At 41.2% G+C, this 22,045-nt stretch overlaps 3 protein-coding genes across 4 annotated transcripts in view; 1 reads left to right on the forward strand and 2 right to left on the reverse strand.

Annotated features, from left to right (window-relative positions):
• Nucleotides 1-1,486, reverse strand: part of cfap43 (cilia and flagella associated protein 43) — a 19,790-nt gene extending 18,304 nt beyond the window's left edge. The window contains exons 1-5 of the mRNA XM_062519068.1: nucleotides 1,391-1,486; nucleotides 1,139-1,306; nucleotides 723-873; nucleotides 453-606; nucleotides 217-299 (exon numbers count right to left, since the gene is read on the reverse strand). Of these exons, the coding sequence (XP_062375052.1) occupies nucleotides 217-299; nucleotides 453-606; nucleotides 723-873; nucleotides 1,139-1,266 (516 nt within the window). The 5' untranslated portion in view covers nucleotides 1,267-1,306; nucleotides 1,391-1,486. The remainder of the gene's footprint in view (nucleotides 1-216; nucleotides 300-452; nucleotides 607-722; nucleotides 874-1,138; nucleotides 1,307-1,390) is intronic.
• A 1,890-nt stretch (nucleotides 1,487-3,376) lies between these two features.
• On the forward strand, nucleotides 3,377-8,331 carry LOC134063532 (glutathione S-transferase omega-1-like). The gene is made up of 7 exons (XM_062519079.1): nucleotides 3,377-3,404; nucleotides 3,556-3,624; nucleotides 4,738-4,846; nucleotides 5,392-5,614; nucleotides 6,433-6,534; nucleotides 7,417-7,523; nucleotides 7,835-8,331. Exons 2-7 carry the CDS (start codon nucleotides 3,594-3,596, stop codon nucleotides 7,983-7,985), a joined length of 723 nt encoding a protein of 240 aa, XP_062375063.1. The 5' UTR covers nucleotides 3,377-3,404; nucleotides 3,556-3,593; the 3' UTR covers nucleotides 7,986-8,331.
• Nucleotides 8,332-8,878: 547 nt separating this feature from the next.
• On the reverse strand, nucleotides 8,879-14,124 carry itprip (inositol 1,4,5-trisphosphate receptor interacting protein). 2 transcript variants are annotated; one of them, XM_062519930.1, is made up of 3 exons: nucleotides 13,939-14,124; nucleotides 13,192-13,273; nucleotides 8,879-12,325 (listed from the first exon to the last, which is right to left on the reverse strand). In XM_062519930.1, the coding sequence occupies exon 3, from the start codon at nucleotides 12,309-12,311 to the stop codon at nucleotides 10,674-10,676; it is 1,638 nt and encodes a 545-aa protein (XP_062375914.1). In that variant the 5' UTR covers nucleotides 12,312-12,325; nucleotides 13,192-13,273; nucleotides 13,939-14,124; the 3' UTR covers nucleotides 8,879-10,673. The 2 variants fall into 2 exon arrangements, with proteins under 2 accessions (XP_062375914.1, XP_062375913.1); XM_062519929.1 differs by lacking the exon at nucleotides 13,192-13,273 and having other exon boundaries at nucleotides 13,939-14,123.
• Nucleotides 14,125-22,045: the final 7,921 nt, after the last annotated feature.

Raw genomic sequence — 22,045 nt, forward strand, 5'->3', positions numbered from 1 at the left:
TACTTGCTTAACAAACGACAGCGTGTGATCTACTTTTAATAAAAATATGAATGATAATAAGTTGTAAATGACACTGGTATAGTCAGTCCTGGGTCTTTTGGTTTTGGAAGAGAGCCCAGTCTGTGGTCCATGTTACACACCCATGAGTGCTCACATCCACACACAGACACACACACACACACACAGAGGATATGGCGTTGTAAGTTTGCCCCTTACATCTCCAGACACGAGAAGTCCATCTTTGTGCATCGCCATGGTTAGGAAACTGCACCCCTCTAAGGCTGGAATGTTAGGATCCCCTAGAGTCCAAATCACAAATCCAAACATCACACATTAGCCATCCAACAGTTGAAATCAACAGTGGGTGAGGATGCAGCTTGTTAATACTATAATCTGCAGTCTGTATGTGTGTTTATGTGTGTCTGTATTTTCTGTACCAAGACTGTATTCACCATGTGCATGATTTGGCCTGTGCAGGATGGAGACGAGAGGAGACTCTGGGTTGACCCTGAGCAGCCAGCCCTCCCTGCAGCCCACGTACAAGTGAGACGCAGCCGACCAACACACACAGCTAGGGCTCAGTTGAGGCTTCACGTGACACTTGGGCTGTATGCGCGCGCACACACACACACGCACACACGCACACACACACACGGTCAATATTTTGCCTATAAAGTTAACAACGTAAATGAAGTAGCATGCTGTAATCAATGACACTTTACCACAAATCTTTCTGCATGCTTCCCTACAAGCCCAGCAATGGCAGAAGTGGGCATCTGAGGGCCAAGGTATGAAAGCTTCCCACTGTTATCCCGGGAGGTGCCCTTCTCTGTCTCGACCACACTGCCATCTGTGGCTGGGAGGTCTATTACACTGAAGGACAAAAAAATATGATGCTACTGTACATCACCTAAGAGCCAATCAACATGCGTAAGTTAAATAATGAAATGAAATAAAATAAAATAAAATATCAAATATCATATTTAAAATAAGATTTAAAAAATATATGCTTGTGATTCATAATACTGACAAATTAGCCACACTGACATTCTTATATAGTACAAAAATATTACCTTTTCCAGCAGGTAGAGCCACTTGTTTACTCTGGCACTGCATTGATAACAAATGGATCAATTACCTTTGTTTTAAAATGTAAAGGTTATCACTTCTTTCAATGTTCCAGACCACTAGCGAGCTGGAGCTCATTGCACAGATTTGGTGCCAGCTCATGGGGTTGAATGCTAAAACCGTGAAGACCTCCTTCATTTGAGCATGGCTGCATAATGGCACCTTCTTCTCCCAGTCCCTACAAAGTAAAAGATTGATAGGTTAATATCAGATGTATTTTACACAGTTATAGAGTTAGAAAAATAACAGTTGTAAACGTTACCAGACAGTGATGGTGTGATCGGGTACAGATGAGCAACACGCCAGGTAAGGACCAGTGTCACTTAGTGCAAGAGATGTATATTCCAGTTGAGCTGAGCCTACATAGTCAGGTAAGTAGGCCTACATCAGTTTATGTCAAACACAGTCATAGTCTTTCAATGGCAACCAAATAAGTGTCACTTAGTGCAAGAGATGTATATTCCAGTTGAGCTGAGCCTATAGTCAGGTAAGTAGGCCTACATCAGTTTATGTCAAACACAGTCATCAAATATAAAACTGACATTGAATGAATGACACTTTTAATTGTCATTCGTCATGTCATGTGGTGGTAGCTGTGGTAACTGGTAAGGGTAATTTGCAACAACAAATAACTAAGCCACATCATGTTAACATCTGAACATAGAATGTGCCCACCAATCACATCTCTGTGCATATTATAGGCTATCACTTGCCTTCAAGCTCACACTGTAGAGTAAGTTCTGGATACTTGTAGACGTAAATAGAGGGGTTGAGTTTTTGGTCAGAAAAAGCCAAAATCTTCAAATGTCCATTGGCTGCGAATGTTCCGATCCCACGACCGGGGCATTGAAGAAAATCCCTCATTTTCGTCTCGATGTTCAGGAGAACAACAAAACACCCACAAGTATAACATGCTGTTTTTCTGTCCACAAATGCAACGTTCCGGCTGGTGAAACCCTGCACCCACCTGTACAAAAGAAATCGCCACGATTGTGTCGTAGTTTCTAAAGTTAGCAACAAACTTGAAAAACGTAGCACAAACATGTAGGCAATGTTGGGTTGACGATTGGTTTTAATGTTAACGAGCGATGAACGTACAGGATGAATAGGCTACAGGTGAGTAGTAGCCTAAGCTTGCGGTATTCAGTAAGCTTTTCCCAAAATAATATAACGATTTACGAAAGTATAAATAATTGCTCTGTTGCAATAGGCCTACAGTCCAGTCAAACAATTTATCACTCACCTGACTTCTACATTTCCTAAAGCATCCATATCTTTTCAGCCGTCGTGTGTGTACACGTTTCTGGGTTTCCATGGCAACCCTCATTTCCCTGCGCCCCCACAAATAAGTGATTTCTATTGGTGGATTTCACATTAGACCCGCCTATGGAAGTCCACGTGAAGTCCAAATTTGGGATTTGCTCTGCAAGTCCGTCTGGCCAAGAGAAGCCACCTTCTGAAATCATAATCCATTTGTGAAATCCAATTTCCACAGGCAAATGAGCTGCCGTGAAGGTGTGCAGATTGCATTAGAATCTTCACTGTAAAACAACTTGTGGTTTGTTGTTGGCATGTGTCTATAACCTCACATAACTGTATCATCCACTTCTAATAAACTGCTACCAGTCGAGTGTGTTTTGTTGTCCTGTTTTTTTTTTTAATCATTATTTTTTTTTAATGAATTATTTTTAGATTGCACAAATGCATTGTTGTAGTAGCCTAGGCCTAGTCAGCAGGGTGACAAAAGATGAGGGTGGAGACTGGCACACTTTGCATAGGCTACTCACAGTGATGCAGTAGGCCTACTCACTATTTCTGCTGTTTCATCATGACAATCATATGGCATACAGTATGCCTGCATTAAATGCACCTATGCACTTTTTAAAAGGACATTCAGATATGCATAAATTTATTGGGTGTGTTAAGCATTAAATCAGGAAAATGAGATGTTTCGCATGTATGTGTTTGTCTGCTGGAGCATCAATTTCCCTTTGAGAATGAATAAAGTATATCTACTTCTATCTACCTATTTGTCTGTCTGTCTATCTTTACTCCACTCCTTCGACTGTGTACATTCCTACGATTACGCATGACTTATCAAAAACGCAAAATCGTGCGGGCCACTTACAACCGTTTTCCTCCCACAAAGTACATGATTTTCATTGGTGAAATTCATGTTAGGCCCGCCCAAGGAAGTAGGCTTCACGTTAAATATAGTCCGAGCAGCCATATTACACAGGTAGGCCACAAGAGCAAGGAACAATTCACTCTGACTGGTGAGTAGGCGAAATGTCATGGTGAAATGCTAAAAGCAGGCTAATACGAATGTGGGAAAAACATACACATAGGCTACATACAATTGTATGCTAGCATTGCATGTTCATGTTCATTGTAGGCTGACGTGACGTTACAATATTTAATTTGCAGATACAGTACCCTTTGACAGTTTGTCAGCTACCGCAACGATGGCAACAACTCAAAAATGCTTCGCGAAAGGTGAGTCCTACGTGCCTTATGATTCGTATCAGAATCAGTGATCAGAGCCATATTATCTATATGGCTCTGCAATGAATGCTTCAGTTGCCTCCAAGTTAAACTATACGTTATAGGCTACGTCAATGTGATTAATGGTCACTGATAAGGTTGGAAGTTCTATGTGTTTTTGCTTTGAATGTATAATAGCCTATGATAATATGATATAATATGATATTGCTAAATTGGCAATGCTCTTGATTCTGCATTGCCGTAAGTGAGCGCGACATCGGGACTCAAACCAGGAGCGAAAACGATGCCTGGTAGCCTATTGGATTACTTTTTTCTCTCAGCTTACCTCGCAGCTACTGAATCGCTGTTAGATGGTACAATTGCACTCTTAAAATCATGATGGTTATAAGAGTAGTTAGCAGGAATGGGCTTACAAGGGTGGAGATCTACTGTAGGCTGGTTCACCTTCTGCATGCTCACAGTGACTATGCATTCTGAAGTGAAAGCAACCATTTCTGCTGTGTCATCTATTATAGGCATGTAGCCTACTGCAGTATTGAATTCACCTGTGCATCTTTTATCTCATTCAGATACACAAAATTACTGAGTGTTTATTTACAAACTGAAACTAAAATCCTAAACATTTATTGAACATGTAGTGGACATGGTGTATGCAGTAAGACCAATGTTGTCATAGGCATAGGTTGTGGTTAGCAGGGTGGAGACTCAAGGGCTGGCACACCTTCTGCAAACTCACAGTGACTATGCATTTTTAACCCTGCTGTGACACCACATCTGTACAGGCATATACCTGTACTTACTAAGTATTAAATTCACCTGTAGCCTACATCTTAAATACCATTTACTGAGTGTTTATTTACAAACTAAAGCCTAAAATCATATACATTTATGTTGAAACTTTCATTGATGTCTTTGCTTAGTATTGTAATTGTCTCCTGTATGAATAGCAGCCATTCTGTGAAAGTGTTCAAGAATGGCAAGGGTTGTGCGGACCCCACCCCATTCCCTACGTTGATATCAGAGTGAACCCTCGTCCCTTTTTTGTTGCATTATGTGTAAGCTAATTGTTTGTTCTCATAAAGTGATCCATGTCCTTTTCAACAGGGAGTTGTCCTCCTGGTCCTGTTCCTAAAGGTCACATCAGGCTGTACAGCATGAGATTCTGCCCTTTTGCCGAGAGGGCCAGGCTTGTGCTCCATGCCAAGGGCATCAAGTGAGTTTACCTGACACAGCCATAGAAGTTGACTGGACCATGGTCTTGCAGACATTTACTTGGACTTTAATTGACACTGAAGGCACTTTTAATCACTACGGAGATGTTCTGTGGAGATCTGTGCCTGGTTTAAAGCCTGCCTTTGCATACATTATACAAAGCTTACAGTATATAATTTGTACATTTTATTTTATTTCTTGTTGTAACAGACTGCTAAATTCCACCAAGTCTTATCCTGTTGCAAGCATGGTTTCTGTCATAGAAACGGACTGTTTATTGGACATGTTGTGTGCATTAGATGTTGTCATATGATACAGTATATCTAAAACAAAGAATGATGAATATTGATTGGAGACATTGTAATGCATTACTGTAGTAATGAAAATCCCAGGTGACCAAAAGGCACTGGAATAGTTATTATTGCCAGTTAGTATCTTGACAGTATTTCCTATACATTTGCATGAATATGGTTGATTTTAAGGAGATAATGTATATTACGGGAACTACATTTCGCCTTTGTATGTTTTTTATTTTTATTTTCACAGACATGAGACCATCAACATTAACCTGAAGGACAAACCTGAATGGTTTTTGGAGAAGAACCCTCTCGGACTTGTGCCAACACTAGAGACTGTGAATGGTCAGGTGATCTATGAGTCACCAATCACATGCGAGTATCTGGATGAAGCGTATCCAGAGAAGAAGCTGCTCCCCTCTGATCCGTTTGAGAAGGCTCAGCAGAAGATGCTTCTGGAGCATTATTCCAAGGTAATGCCGGTGGTCCAGTTATGCTACTTTGTCGAGATGAGCTCGACACTCAATAGCATTTTTGATGAATATGGCACTGTTCTACAAGCTAAAATGCTTCTACAAGCCACACACTATCAAATGTATGATACATGACATCACTTCGGAACACATATTTGAAAAAGGAGAAGTGAAATAAACAAACCTGAATATAGTTTTTTAAATGTTATTATTCTTAGCTTAGCGATTTAGTTTGACAGACATGAAATATGAACCACAAAATTACAGTAAGTGTGCTTGTAACAGTGGATTGTGAGTTTTATTTCCACTGCGCTTGCGAGGTAGCATAACTCCACAAGTAGCCCAGTTCAACAGAACACCAGCCATCTGTTGGGAAGAACACACGAGACTCTCTGTCGCCCTCATAACAGCATTAGCGTTCACACATTCCTGTGCTCAGTGCGGCTGTGTTTGCACATGTGGTTCATCATGTGCAATCCTCATCATGGCAAAAGGCTGTTGATTTTTCAGCCTAGCAGCAAATCAAATACACCTCATCTTCAGTCCTCTGAAGCACCATTATTGGTTAGCTGGAACTGAGTATGCTTGCAACAGCATGACTGACTTCAAGCACGGCACTTTATCCCACACCCACCTGATGTGCTTTACCTGACTGGAGTTAGAGCTGCAGTTGCCTCACACCCATTTCCAAATAGAAATGGGTGTGATTCATATGTTTGTTTTCTGATATTTCTTTATAATAGATGTTCACCTTCATTTCAGCAGTTCAGACTGCTATTGAAAACGAATACTGCATGTAAATGTTTGTGCCTATGCAGGTTACTCCGTACTTCTATAAGATCCCAATGGGCAGGAAGAACGGTGAGGATGTGTCAGGCCTAGAAGGCGAGCTGAAGGAGAAGCTGTCTAAACTAAACGAGGTAAGCCGTCATCGCCACAGATGTTCATAGAGTAAGCTTTTGTGTTAACCTCCCGTGTGATGATTTGTACATGACATAGGCCATTACTTGAAACTGAGAAGCAATAACCACTAGTTACTGGCTCAAAGTCCCCTCTTGCAAAGATGAACACTCAGCAGCAAGGATCAAATTTCACAAGCCAACAACTATCATTAAGCAGCTTTGTTAGCTTCCCGTTGCGTTCTACTCTTCACATATAAGGCCCTACATAACCATGCCCCCACTTCACTGACCTCGTGGAAAACTACACCCCTGCCTGCTCATTCATCAGCCCTCTCCTCATCAGCGGAGAGAGTATTCACTTCCCGATCACATCAGGAGTTGTGAATTCAATGGGGATTTTTTTTAAAAAGGATTCATAGCATATTAATGGTGACAGTTAATTATTACCTCATCAGTTGTGTGATACTCATACTACTTTTATTGTATTGTTTTATGAATTGTATTCATAATTTTGGTTGGAACAATCCATGGCATACAAGCTGAAGCCGAAGTTGTGTGTGTGTGTGTGTGTGTGTGTGTGTGTGTGTGTGTGTGTGCTTCTGCATGTGTTGTGTGCAGAGAATGTGCTTAGAATGTGCATGTATCATCACAATAGTCAATAAGACACAGTTACATTTTGAGGAAGTGAGACAGGTTTTGAAAGCTTTTCTTGTATCAGAACTGAAATGCATTAATTCAGCAATGGAAATGTACAACTCTTACAACATATTTAGAATAGTAGTGTACACTTCCATATTAATTAAAATTTTGCTAGAGTGCAGTATTCACTGTCATAATGGATGCTTTTCTTTCCATCTGTTTCACCTGTCTGGGTGGATGTTTTGCTTTGTGTTTTCTCAGGTGCTGGTCAACAAGAAAACCAAATTCTTTGGAGGAGATTCTGTCACGATGATCGACTACATGATGTGGCCCTGGTTTGAGAGGATCGAGATGATGGAGTTGAAGCAGTACGTGTTCACAGTTTGTCCTTGGTCTCCTTGAGTACTAGGGGCTGAATTTGGCTAGAGTTGACCTTATAAATGTCACAACTCGCAAACCACATGTGTAATGTCAGTCCATTTCAGCAAAAATCGCTTGAATAATTAATATTACGAATCAAATGTAGTGCCACGATTCAGGCAGATTTGCAATGCTGTTTTACACTCTGCATTGCGGCATGCATATGGCTCTCATCACATTTGTTGTACACATTGTACATGCTGCTTCTTACCCTGTGTGCCCAGTCTGGCTCATAAGGATGTTCTCTCATCTGTTTCAGTTGTTTGGACGGCACTGCTGAATTCAAGAAATGGTACCAATTGATGCTGCAGGACCCTACTGTCAAGGCCACCATGTTCAGCACAGATACCTTCAAGGCCTTTTACAAAAGCTACATGGATGGCAAACCAGACTATGACTATGGGCTGTGAGCTCCACTGTGATTTCTCTGGAGACAGTGATTATCTCTGGCCGTCTGCCCTTGACTAGTCTTGTTAATGTTAATCTGACTGTAGCCAGGTGCTGAAGAGCAAATGTTGTGGGACTGAAGTCACTGATCAGATCACACTGAAATTTCAACAAGGATGTTTGTAATCAAAACAAAATGGTTTGTTTTATATTTTTTATATATAGGAACAACTGTCTTTGTGGTGTTTTTGTTTTAGCACTTTAGGGGGTTTGAGGGCAATCGTGGATATAAACATTTGGTGATAAGATCTTTTTTTACAAACTTTTGTCAGCTGCCTTTATTAGTAAATAAAGACAATCTTGTTTCAATTCAGTTGAGTTATTCATTCAAGTAAGAATTCAGAAATGAATCCATCATGAGCATCAGCAAAAATAAGAGAAATACTGTATATCACCAGCAGATGGCTCTACCCTTCTCTGTTGATGGCAAAGTTTGGTACAGCTGACTTTATTAGTAAATAAGGACAATCTTTTTTTTTCAATTCAGTTGAGTTATTCATTCAAGCAAGAATTCAGAAATGAACCCAGCTGAGCCTCAGCAAAGAGGAGAAATACTGTATATCACCAGCAGATGGCTCTTTCTCTGTGGATGGCAAAGTTTGGTACACTTCCTCAAAATTCTTCTGACCATGACAAACTCCACCCACCTGGTACTATTTTAAAAGTCTGGGTGGCGCTGTGTCATTGGTGACATCACTGGGTGAGAACCAGTAATGGAATTTCGAGTCATGCGGTGTTTTCTCTACAAAAATATAGCCAACAGCACACACTGAACTTAGTTTTTTTTAAGAGTAGAATACACATGTATCAGCAATAGAACCTACAATGATTTTCAGGAATAAGCATGCCCACAATGTTGAAGTTAAAGCAGTGCATTTATTTATGTAAACAGACACAGTTTCCCCAATACAAATATTCATCAGAGCAAATACCCATCTTATTGTTGTAATAAAATAAATGTACTGTACTTTAAAAAGGAAATCATATGCAAACACAACTAAATAACTACACTACATGTCTTGGTAGACCATTTTATAAACAAAATATACAGTATATTGCCATTAATAAGGTTTGAAGCCAAACCTGGGTTTGGGTTGACATTGACACTCAAGAGCAGCAATTGATAAGATCCTTCGTGGCTTTTGTTTTGATAGACATCAGAGTCCTTTCAGCTATCCTCAATACAGTGAAGTTGAACGCAGGAAATACTGAATTAGTCCAGTCACTTAACATGTGACCAGCTCACACACTCCAAAGCAAACTGACACACGAAGCATTCATTGAAATGATGTTGAAATTACATTTTTAGAATGATATTTTGAGCATTTCAGCAGACCAGCAACGGTGATGACACTGACATGCAGTAGGTTGAAAAGGCTTAGTTGGTGATTGCTATCCTTAGGTACTATGTGGTTTACAATTAATTAGATGACTATTTAGAAAAGCATTTCTTATCTAAGAAAATATTACAATATATACATAGGTTTATAACATCATATTTACACAAGAACAACAGTGTATTATGTTTTATTTACTGCAATAGCCTACACCTGATATAAAGTGGGACCAAGTACTTCACGTTACTTCCCTGTGAGTGTAAGTTGTGCCTCAGGCCCATGAAGAGGCCTGAGGCACAAGAATGCTCATATTTATTGGAAAACAATTACCTCCCTTTTCTTTAGACAACAAGATGTGCGGTGACTGTAACGCCATGCTCTGAACACAGTCAGGCAATGTTGGTGACCCTTCATGAAATTGCTACTCTTGTTCAGGGCTAGTGTTAACACTTCCTAGAAATCGTATTCAGTCATGACACGTTGCCAGGCTTCTGTCACCCTAAAAAAATAAAAACTAAGAAAGTCCCAAATATTTATAATAAGGGTTATCTTAATGGAGCAAATGATTATACCAATAGTAGTACTATTAAGTAGTACGTACTATTACCAGGGAAATATCCCCATCCATACATGGTTCCCCCTTATATTCTGTGTACACATGAACAAGCACCTGGACCTCTTCCCCTAAACAACTTTTCTGGGCTAAACTCACAAATGTGCTTCAACTCCTATCTCTGCCCCTGCTCTAAAGCATAACCTAAGTCATGCAACAAATAGTTCGGGAACCTGTTCAACTGTGAATCATAAGGTCAAAAGTGAAACCATGTTCTGTAGCCACTTCTCTAAAAATGTTATCTTGTGACAACTGACAGAGTACCATTGGCATGTCTTCCTGAATGATATGCTGAGGAATTTTAAGTGAGTCCAGTAGAAACCATTTACTTCTTCCACAAGGAATGCCACAATATTTACAGAATGACCTTGAGACCTTGGGAAAAGCATTCAAGTAATATGCAATAATGTGCAATAAAAATGATTAAATAACACTACACAGTTAGCAGAACAGAATGTGATCAGTGCCTTCTCATTTTTGCTGTAATCTCAAGGAGAAATAAGTCTTTGGTGTCGTCATGATAATAGCTGCTTTCCGAAACAAAAAAGTACACCAACCACCAAACAAAATCCAGAACCCTGCTCTCGCAGTTCCTTCCCAGCCACGGCGGTTACTGTGATAGGAATCTGTAATGTTTTCAGGCAATTACAACTGAGTCACTGAACCTCAGATTACAGTCCATTCTTTTGCGGTGAGCCGCACTATGACTGCCGAGCTGAGTGTGGCCCACGGAGAACATCTCCGTTGGGATTGGGAACATGAGGAGTGTATTCCTGGATCAGAACCGGAGCATTCCTGACCATCTCTTGGACATGCTCCACCACTCCTGTGTGCAGCTGCCTTTGCAGCACCAGTGGCCGGAAAAGATTGACTGGTTCTGCCGCCCGGTATATTTCAGGAACTCTGATTTCGGCTGGAACCGAAGAGTTTCCGATGATGATATGACAGAGTCTCTTTTCCTGGATACTTTTCTGGAGTAAACCCAACAGATCTCCAAATCGTTGGTCCAGGTTTTGAGGTCCCCATGCGGAAGGGGGTTTAGCGAGCAACAAGTGCAGCAGTGCAGTTTTCAGGTGATAGTTAGTGAGTGCACATCTGCCCGTCAGGCTGGTCTGCTTTTTGTGAAGGAACGAGGCAATCTGCAGGCACCGGATATGGCAGGAGTTCTCAGGAAGGCTCTTGGCCAGGTGCTTGAGCAAATTCCTCTCGTACACAGAGAAGGAGAGATGCCAGTGTGTGTCCGAAGAGCTCTCGCCATCCGTGGTGAAATTCGAGATGAAGTACGCGTCTGTGTCCTCAAGCTGGACCACGGGGGTTAGGTTGAGCAGCACAACTTTTCCTGACCTGAAACGGATCTTTAGGGCTCCAGGGGAGTCCAGGTTTCGGAAAGTGAGCTCAAACTCATACTTGTGCGAGATGCGCCCCCACGCTTTGGTCACAGAGATCTGGAACCACTTCATGACCTGGTCTTTGGCCAGGTAGGTCGTGCCTTTGGCGCAAAGGAGCTCCTCTAGGCAGTGGTCGGCATCTTTGGAAGGGTCGTTCCTGGCATGGACCAGGCACAGCATGTCTTCACCTAGGTTGGTGGACCCACACAGGCAGCCTGCGCTACCCTCACCCAATCGGGCCAAACGGATCTGACCACAGCCTTGCCACAGGTCCGGGGTCAGGTCGCTTGATGGCCCGCACCACAGTTGGAACTGGTAGCAATAGGGTTCAGGCGGTGCAAAGGGCACGATGAGGTCACATGTGAACGGCCTGCAGACTCCCCAGGACTCAAACACGCTTCCCACTCCCACAAAGTCCTCCACTTCCATGTCAGCCTCGCGGTCCCCTGCACTTCTCAGAGCCTCCAGTAGATCATCTGCGAAGCCCTCCACAAACTCGCGCACCCTGCGACTCTCGTGTGTGGGCCCGTGGAAGCATGTCTCGCATAGGCGTCCGAGGGCACCCTTCTCTAAAACCAAGTCCCTGTCTCTGGACACTCCTCCACCAAACCAGCCGTCCAAATCCTCATTGGTTGAATCTGAGCCCTGGCTGTCCATTTGGCTTGCCTCCTGCCTGCACACCTCGATGGTGAAGAAGATGATGAGAGAGAGGGCGCTCCAGAAGTACCAGCTGTAGCTGCCATCCAGATCAGCGCTGAGGGCCTCTGCTGAGAGCTGTTGCTCCAACCTAGTCTGCTCCGCCTCCAGTCTCTCCTGGTGTTCCTTCATGCGAACCAGCAGATCATTCTCCTGTTCGGGGGCTGGCACAGTGCTGTTGTCGGGGAAGAGCAACGGGTGGTTCAGGATGGCAGCTGCCACCACCACACAGAAACGAGCAATGGCCCCCTGCATCCTCACAAGGGAGTCTGTGGAGGAGGCAGAAATAAAATGATAGACTGGCCATGTTATACAACACTAACAAATCAGAAATGATGTCTGGAAGGTTGTTGTGAAAGCACAATGCTAATACTGTATTTGTTATAGCGCCATTGTTTCCTTCCTCCCTCCCCATCACACACACACACACACACACACACACACACACACACACACACACACACACACACACACACACACACACACACACACACACACACACACACACACACACACAGACACACACACACACACACACACACACACACGAGCAGTGCTGTCTGTCTGAATATAGCTTGGTGCCCACTCTGACGCAGATACCAAGCCTGGCGGAATATGTGCACTGGAGGGAAGTGTGATAACCTTTCCAGAGGTTTTTTTTTTCTTTCTCAACACAACAGTGTCCCCTGATAACTCCACACGGGCTGATAACATTGTTTCCACTCTGGTCCAACAGGTTTTTTTCTTGTTTGTGCTTTTTAGGACAACAGCATCACTGTAGTGAAACGTTCTAGATATTAACACAGAACTCCATGTAGGCTACGTATATAATAATACAGACATTCAGTAAATGCTGAACTACTGTCAGTAGTACATCATTTCTTCTGTCACTTCAGTAGGAAGTGTAAAAATAAAACTATAGACCAGGAAGGAAGTTACATAATTAGTGTCTTTGCAAAGTGCTCATTTCATTTCAGCGCTAGCCCTGGGCCACACAGAGAGACTGCAACACAATAAAACAATGGGACTATTTCCAAGGATCACAACCAGGGTGATGTGTGAATAAAAAGGACCCACTGAATTCTTTGAAAGCAGACAAACATTACATAATAGGCTACATGCAAGCCCAACTCACTGTAGAAAGAATGGAAGAGTGAAAGAATGTTTAAAAACAGAACTTTCCCATGGTTGATGTAGCTGGCCTGGTTCCAAACGGACTGTATTAAAGAAATGTTGACATAAGTGCAGAACACAGACTTGGCAAAGCTTACTTCACTCAGTGAATGTAGCCATTTGGACAGGCTACTGGGAGGGGGCTAGACAAAAATAGCTCAACAACTGAGTGTGTAACAATACACAGATTATGGTTATGGTTTGCTTTGTCAGCATCTAAAGAAGAGGTGCCCCTTTTCATGGCAATGGCCACATGATGACAAACCGAAAGAAAAAGGCACGTGGAGAATTTCTCTCCCATTCTGGTAATAGGCCAACTTGCCAGGTATCCTAACGGGTCTAGGGTCTTAAAAAAATAAGCCTAACTTGCCATTCTTCTACAGTAGTTCAGTGTTTATTTACTATCTGAGTAGCTGCTTCACAAGACTAACATTTCCCTTTGCATGTCGTGCCCAAGTGGAAACTACAGAGACGCCTCGAAGCGCCATCACCGTGGGTTGCTACAACTAGAAATCAAGCTCTCAAGACAGACAACATACCAAAGTTCCCAGTTTGACTAACATTCTAAACAAAAGAATCAAACAAAACAAAGCAAAACAGTTCAGAGCTTGTAAGTAGCAGAATGCACTCATTATGGCTAATTTACTAATCTTGGGTAGGCTATGCTTAAGTTTAAACGAATTGTAATAGAATAAAGGTTAACACAAACCTTGCGTCCTCAAGTGAGCTTTCAGACCATCTCAAAAAGTGGTGGGTTAAGCTAAGCCTATATCTACAACACCAAAAGCACCAAAAGAGGAAGTCCAGTGATGCCTGTATCTTGACTGATATTTAGGTTTGCATTCGCGCAATGTTTTACTCATTTGAGTCATTTCCTGAGCCGCGGTCAACTCACCAACTTCTCTCCTCCTTCCTTACGCGCGCGTACCATAGGCTATGCCTCTCATCATAGTCCACGTGAGTTTGTTCCAACGCGAGGGCGCGGGTTCATGTTACATGATGCAGCTAGTCACCAGCTTGGGATGAAAACAGCTGAGTGGAAACGAGAACCGTCGAAGTTTGTGTTTGCCTTCGCTTGCTTTAAGGTGTAACCAACATTTATTTTTAGAGCTCGTTTTTAGAGTTTCCTCGCATAGTTTCTTGTTCATTCGCATTATTTCTGTGTTTCAGACAGTTTTGCGTTGCCTCAGAAAAGTAGGCAAAGGGAGCTCAAAATCATTGTGCAATACGTCAATATATTCTTACCTCAACAAATCGTAAGATTTGAGGAATAAAGTAGCCTCACTGACATTATGGATAGTCTATTACATAGTAACCCACTCTGAGTGGCCGCACGATGGAGCTGTCCCCTGAGGCACATTAGTTTTATTTTGAGAGAGGGGCATACTGGAAATCCGGAGTTCAGCGTCTGGATGTTCCAGGCTAGGGCTTACAAATAGTGCAGGCAGAAAAGAACAAACAAACTAAAAACGACGAAGTCACTGGAAATCACTGTACAGCACTTTATTATACACAAAGAGAAATCTGTTTGTGTGTTATGGATCCTTGGCATATTTGTAAGGCCTGCTCATGTAGTAGTCATATGTATGACTTAAAACAATCAGCAAAACAATCTCACTCTCTCTGTTGATATAATTAATTCAAGTTGAAGATAAACAAAAAAACCTTCATGACATTCATAAAGTTATTATTATTGTATTATTATTGTATCTATTATTATTAGGGTAACACAGTTGATAAATGTAACAGCTGCACTGCTACACCTTTGTTACTCTTTGATACTGTGGAATAAACCTGTTAAATGTACCAGTTAATTACTTGCATGCACATATGACATGTATGTTGTGTCTTTGATGTCTTGGAACATGTCTGCCATTACCCTATGTAGCACATGTATCAACTGTGTGGGTACACACTTATTACTCTTTGATACAGTGACATAAACCCGTAACAAGGTTGTAGCAGCACAGCTGTTACATGTACACTGAAGACAATGACCCCTTGACTGGAACTAGGAATGGTTTGTATATCAAATCTTTTATGACCAGATTTACCCCATCCAGCAGGTCTCAGGTCAGCCCTTTGCCTCTGATGAAAAATGTAGGCAAATTGGCAGTTTTGTAAAAAGCACTCAGTATTACAATGTAACAACTATAGGTACCCACAAATACATAATGCAAGTACAATGATAGTAACTGATAGTACATGTTGTTACACAGGTTGTACCACTGTACCTAATTAGGTAGGTACACTGTAACAGCGACACCCCATACTAAAGTATTACCCTTTACTCAGCAAATTGTGAAATCTGGGAAATTTAGATCCACATACCAGTGGAACATTTTATTCTTATGTGGGTTGAAACACTAGCGTGATGATACAATGTAACAATATTAGGCAAGGCTGAGATTTAAGAGGAAGAGGTGTCAAACAAGGGGAGGCTTATTTGTTGCGAAGGAGTTCCTGTTCAAACAGCATTGCAAATACCCTCTGGCAGTTTCTATCCGTCCTACCAACAAAGAGCAAACCAAAGGACCACAGGTTGGAACCATGATTTCTAATTGTTATTTTCCAAATAGTTAATCATATCATGCTTCAGCTTTAATATAATGCCATTTCTCAATGTTTATTAAATATGTACTGAATGTCAACAAAAGGTTAATGTATTGTGTGTGTGTGTGTGTGTGTGTGTGTGTGTGTGTGTGTGTGTGTGTGTGTGTGTGTGTGTGTGTGTGTGCGTGTGTGTGTGTGTGTGTACATATTTTGTACGGGTTTAAAAAAAATGCTGTAGGTCACTGAATATGGAGGGAGTCTACAACCAATCTTTGGAATATTTCAACTTCACTGATCTCGACCACCTGCATTCTCGGATGATCGTGGTGCAGTGGGCTATCTCTTGTGTTGCATTCCCCATTATATGTGCAGCCATGTACGGGCTGTTCTGTCTGATCCAATCAGATCACATTGCTCCAGTCTATGTCATCAACCTCCTCTTGTCTGATATGCTTCAGATCTGTACAAAACCAATTTGGAACATGATACCTATAGTACATGTAATGCATTTAGTTCTGTTTTCTGTATATTCTCTTGGTTTGATGGCAAGCGTTTGCTTTATGTTGTTCATTTCTGCAGAGAGATATGTTATGACTGCTTATCCTATTTGGTACCTTTGCAGACACACCAAGAAAGTGTCGCTCTGGGCGTCTTCTATGTTATGGATGACAGCTGTCATGGTAATTCTAATTATATCAATGACCATTCTCACTGGGGAAGTTGATCATGGAATCTTGCACTCAAGTTTCATTGTTTTTTACCTCCTTCCTTACCCACTGGTCGTATGCTTTTCAATGGGAACTTGGAGGGCACTTTCAAATTGCCAATCTGTGCCAGCACATGAGCAGAGAAATATTATGGGAACCCTGGCTCTCGTTATCTTCAGTTACACAGTCTTCTACCTGCCTTACATCATCTGGTTGCTGACTCTCACTCTCTCACCTTCACGCCTCAATGAGGCCCACATGCAGAACTTTGGTACTCTGGTTGATATTCTCCTGTCCTTGAGCCCCCTGGCTGATGCCATACTCTATGTGTTCATGAGGAGAGATGCAAAGCTTATGCTGGGGGCCGTGGCCTGTTGTGTGAAGAAAGAAAAAGATCAATCAGAGATGTTACAGACATCTTAGCTGGGAGCAGCTCTACTTCACGGGGCTGATCTATTAGTATTCATATAGCACTTTGGAAATAATTGTACCTCAACAAAAGATATGCTGGAAGGTTATTAATACCGGACAAAACAGAAAACAGATATTCCTGTACATCATATGCAACTATTTTTTTTTCCATTTTGTCAATGTTTGTATTATTTACTGTATTGTATCTTATGTTCATTATAAATTATGCATATTTAATCAGTATTGAGGTGAGGAACTTAAATTACATTTTATTTGTTTAAATACTTTACTTAAATTACATTCTATTTGATTTAGGTGTTTTTAGTGCCCTTAAAAGTCAGCCATTTATAGATTGTCATATTAAATAAATCTACAGTTCTTTATGTTGAATGATGAGAATGCATGCATGAGTACTGTATGTGTGTGTGTGTGTGTGTGTGTGTGTGTGTGTGTGTGTGTGTGTGTGTGTCTGTATGTATGAGTGCACTTCCTTGGTGCCCCCTCAGGTACTAGGAATGGCTGTTTTTGAGGTGTTGTTTTGTGATTTGGTGACCCACAGACTAGTCTTAGGTTGTTAGGCTGTATTGAAAGTAATACAAATATTTTGTCTCAAGTGCATTAACTGTTACAGAAAAGGTTTGCACAAGCATTCCCGAAAATCTCTATTTTGAACTTTTTGCACAACAATGTTTGCTCATCGCTATTACTGTGATAAACAAACATTTAATCTACCGATCAAAGGTAAATTAATGGCTTTATAAGGATATGGAGTACAGTAAAAAACGTCTATTTTGCTGTTTCATGGGATTTGTTTTCCATCACCCACAATGATGTAGTACCCTCTTGCCTTGCTGTCAATTTTTTTTTAAGTATATATTTTTGGCCTTTTTGCCTTTATTAGTATAGGACAGTGAAGAGGTGGACAGGAAACAATTGGGAGAGAGAGATGGGGTGGGATTGGGATATGACCGCAAGCCGGATTCAAACCTGGGTCCCCGTGGGCACTCAGACCCGTAAATGGTACGGGCACTGTAGCCTGCTGCGCCACAGCGCCCCCCCTTGCTGTCAATTTAACCAATGTCCACATGACTAGAGTGTGTTTTCCCCCACCAATATCAGAAATGGATCAAGTCTAAACTGAATCAGCCTATAGTAGGTGATCATGCACTGACAGCTGTTCTGATCATAGTCCAAATCTTTAACTGCAAGGGTTCTCCTTCCCTTTGTTTTTTCCTACCCTGTGATGGATGGTTGGAAGTGGCTCTCCTGTGATGAGCCTCATAAGGTGCCTCTCATGTAAAGTTTATACGTCCTCCCTCACTCCTCGGGCCTCGATCCTCACTGATCTACATAAAGAATGATGGGGCGGCAACAACGATAGTCTATCCCTTCGTCTATCTTTCTTTATGTAGATCAGTGAGGATCGAGGCCCGAAGAGCGAGGGAGGACGTATAAACTTTACATGAGAGGCACCCATAATCTCACCACCTCAGCAGGATGGAGTAGCAGCACACAGCCTGTCAGCTCCCCCCTCTGGTCAGAAAGGTCCACTGCAATGGTCCAAGGTTGCAGTAGATATGACGAATATCAATTTACCTGTTTGAAAACACACAAGGCCAGATATTTGAATATTTGTACAGTATGTATACATTTATTCCTCGTGTTGACCTGTTATTCACTGAATTTTCCATTCATTTATTTGAACTGATGAATGGCACATGCAATTCTATTTGCATAATTTGTTATGATCTGACTGTGACGGGTAATTCAAAATAGATACAGTAGATAGATAGATAGATAGATACTTTATTGATCCCCAAGGGGAAATTCAAGAAATGACAGCCTCAATGCCTTAAAGCCACTGTCAATGGGTGTCATTTTAGACAATCTGTTTTGTTGATGGTGAGATTTATAAGTGAAGAAGAAGGTTTACTACTGTATACCAAATATTTATTACGCTGCCTCTTGTTTGGCATGTTCTAGACAGTGTACGTGCGGATGGAATCTATATATGTGAAGGAAGGAAAACACGTTTTTAAAAATATCTGCCTACGTATGAAACTAGGCTTTGGTTAGAGCTCTTCCCCATATAGCAGCATACGTGACTGAAAAAAATATATGCTGAAAGGTTATTAATTCTGGACAAAACAGAAAACAGATATTCCTATACACATATTATGGAACAGTTTTTTTTTTTCAATTTGTTGTGATGTTTTATTGTATTATATTGTATTCTATTTTATGTTCATTTGAATGTTACAAATTATACACATTTGTAGATTGTTATATTAAATAAATCTACATTTCTTTTTTTTAACAAGCATGGGTGTGTTTTTGTGTGTGTGAATGAGTGCACCTCCTCAGTGCCCCTTCAGCTACTATTACTGTAGGAATGGCTATTTTGTGGTGTTTTTGGGGGGATTTGGAGACCCACAGACTAGTTTTAGACTGTTAAGGCCCCATCACATTGCACGCAGCATGCGCTGTGGTTGATCTTGGTTGAGGTTAATGTTCTAAAGATTTTTGTTGTGGTTACCGCTGGGCTCTAGACCTACAGTATTATTTACAGCACGTCACAGTCGAAGCTCAACTTGTTTCAACTTTAACCGCGGCACCTGCAAGAGCGACAAAATGCAAAGCACAGAAGCAGACCAGTTTTTGTGCATGCAAACCATTGAAAGTAATGGGTTGCATTGCAGTGCTTGCCGCATGTAATATGGCGGGGCCAAGGCTTTATTGAAAGTGATACAGATATTTTGTGCAACAAGTGCAACTGTAATTGTACACAAAAGGTTTGCACAAGCTTTGCAGAAATCTCTATTTTATCTTTTTACTCAAAAGTATATATCATATTATGAAGAAACTATTACTGTGATGAGCATGACATTTAATCTACTGTAAAAAGGTACATTACATTACTGTATGAGGGGTAAAACTGTGTCTCATATTTTGCTGATTCATGGGCTTTCCCCAGACTGAGGACATTTGGTTATGTGGAGGCCCTGTGGAGCTCTGCCTAAATGATGATGTCATAAAAATGTGAAAATGGTACAAATTTGAAGAAGAAGTGGAATGTCTATTTCTATCCCTTTTCTATCAATTTCAGCAACAACAAAAAAGCTAGCACACAGGGCTCTAACCCTAGCCTACCTGGCGGGGGCCCTCAAGATTAAGATTGCTAACAAAATGTTATGATAATTAATAGATTGTTACATTACACACGATATACAAATTGATTATGAACAGGCCCACCGTTGTTTTTTCTTAATTGTGTACTTTATAGAATAGAATAGAATAGAATATATACTTTTTTGATCCCGTGAGGGAAATTCAGTTCTCTGCATTTAACCCAATTTAACCGAATTAGTGAACACACAGCACACAGTGAACACACAGTGAGGTGAATTACACAACCCAGAGCAGTGAGAGTTATCACTCAATTCGGGCAAATTAGATGTTTTTACCTGATAAATGTTTTTACCTGATCCCTTTTTTAATTGATAACTGCCGGCTGTTATCTGCATTGCACTGCATATCACAAAATGTATGTCATAAGCGAATAACTTGAAAGCATATCTTTGTAACCTAGCCTATGTTTGTGGTGTAATGCCACCCGGTGACTGCCATCAATGTAAAACATTACACCCGGCAAGAGCAAGTGCTTCCAATGTAGAACACATGCAAAATCAAGTAGCACACATCATATGCGTATTTGACAAACGCACATGTTGCTTTGTTAGATTCCGAAATGCAACGGGTTGCACACTGCAGGTGCTCGGGCCCGCCATCACCACTTGCGACTATATTTTTTACATTATGTCTGTCATAATTTAATTGCCAATCTCTCTCTCTCTCTCTCTCTCTCTCTCTCTCCCTAGTATATGGGAAGGAAGAAAAAGCAAACGTTTTTAAAAATACCTGCTTATGTGTCAAAAAAGGCTTCGGTGTCATTCTTGGCTATGTGTTTTGTGGTGAGGTTTATGAACAAGGAAGGAGAAGCTTCATCAATGTTCTTCCCCATATCGCATACGTGACCGAAGATGCCTGTACGTTATACATCTCCAGCTCTCTCAGAGCAATTCATCAATTCATTAATTAATCATTCATCAACAGAGGCAACATCTCACCCATTGTTGGCAGACGTAAGCAGAATCTTTTTTTGCTGTTAAAATTTAGTTTGCTATCTTTTTTATCATGAATTTATTCAACCTGCCTTGGTGTTCTTTAATCACTGATTTTTTTTTTCTTTTTCATCTGCTCTTGCACCATAGAAATTTAACAACAACATGGATTTTGGAGACTTCTCTAATGTGGTGCCACTTACTTGGGTGATATTGTGTGTGGGACTGCCCATCATAAGTATAGCCATGCGCCGACTGTACTCCCTGATCAAGAGAGACCATGCAGCTCCAATATATGTTATAAACCTTCTCATCGCAGATGTGCTTCAAATCTCTGCCTCTCCAGCTGCTAAGAGTTTACCTTCAAATATGTTGCGGAAAGTACTGGAATCTGTAATGAACCTCGGATTGATTGGTAATGTTTGCTTTATGGTGTGCATTGCTGGAGAGAGGTATTTCATGAGTGTTCATCCTGTTTGGTATCGACTTCACAAAACAGTCAAAAAGTCAGTCATTGTGTGTGCAATATGTTGGTCATCATGTATCAGTGGAGTGATAATCATTGCAGCCTTAATTGTTACTGGACACCTAACTCATGAAACATACAGTTTATGTGCCATCGTGTTTCACCTTCTCCCATACCCACTAGTTTTGTTCTTCTTTGTGGGGACATGGAGGGGCCTCTCCAGGTCAAAATCTGTACGTCAACATGAACGGAGAAAGATTTTAGGGACCTTAGCCCTTGTTCTCTGCATTTACACAGTATTCTTTCTGCCTCACATTGTGATGTTTATTACAGTTGCAGCTAACCCCCAAATCCGCTCACACCACAGCTTCTATTACTTATTCATTTCCTCCAGAGTTCTCCTCTATTTGAATCCTTTATTTGATCCCATTATATATGTGTTCATGAGGACAGATGTTAAGGATATCAAAGCGACATGCCCGTGCTTTCACAGAGTGAGAAATGACCAAGATCAAACAGATATCCCAATATCTTTTGCAGCCGTAACAACTAGTGACA

Source organism: Sardina pilchardus, chromosome 18, assembly GCF_963854185.1.
Source record: "Sardina pilchardus chromosome 18, fSarPil1.1, whole genome shotgun sequence".
Lineage (NCBI taxonomy): Eukaryota > Metazoa > Chordata > Actinopteri > Clupeiformes > Clupeidae > Sardina > Sardina pilchardus.

Bases quoted from the DNA above. Each gene is read 5' to 3' on its own strand.
- LOC134063532 (XM_062519079.1), top strand. From the start codon at position 3,594: ATGGCAACAACTCAAAAATGCTTCGCGAAAG. The intron at 5,615-6,432 runs GTAATGCCGGTG...GTGCCTATGCAG, and splicing joins TTCTGGAGCATTATTCCAAG to GTTACTCCGTACTTCTATAA. The intron at 6,535-7,416 runs GTAAGCCGTCAT...GTGTTTTCTCAG, and splicing joins AGCTGTCTAAACTAAACGAG to GTGCTGGTCAACAAGAAAAC.
- itprip (XM_062519930.1), bottom strand. From the start codon at position 12,311: ATGCAGGGGGCCATTGCTCGTTTCTGTGTGGTGGTGGCAGCTGCCATC.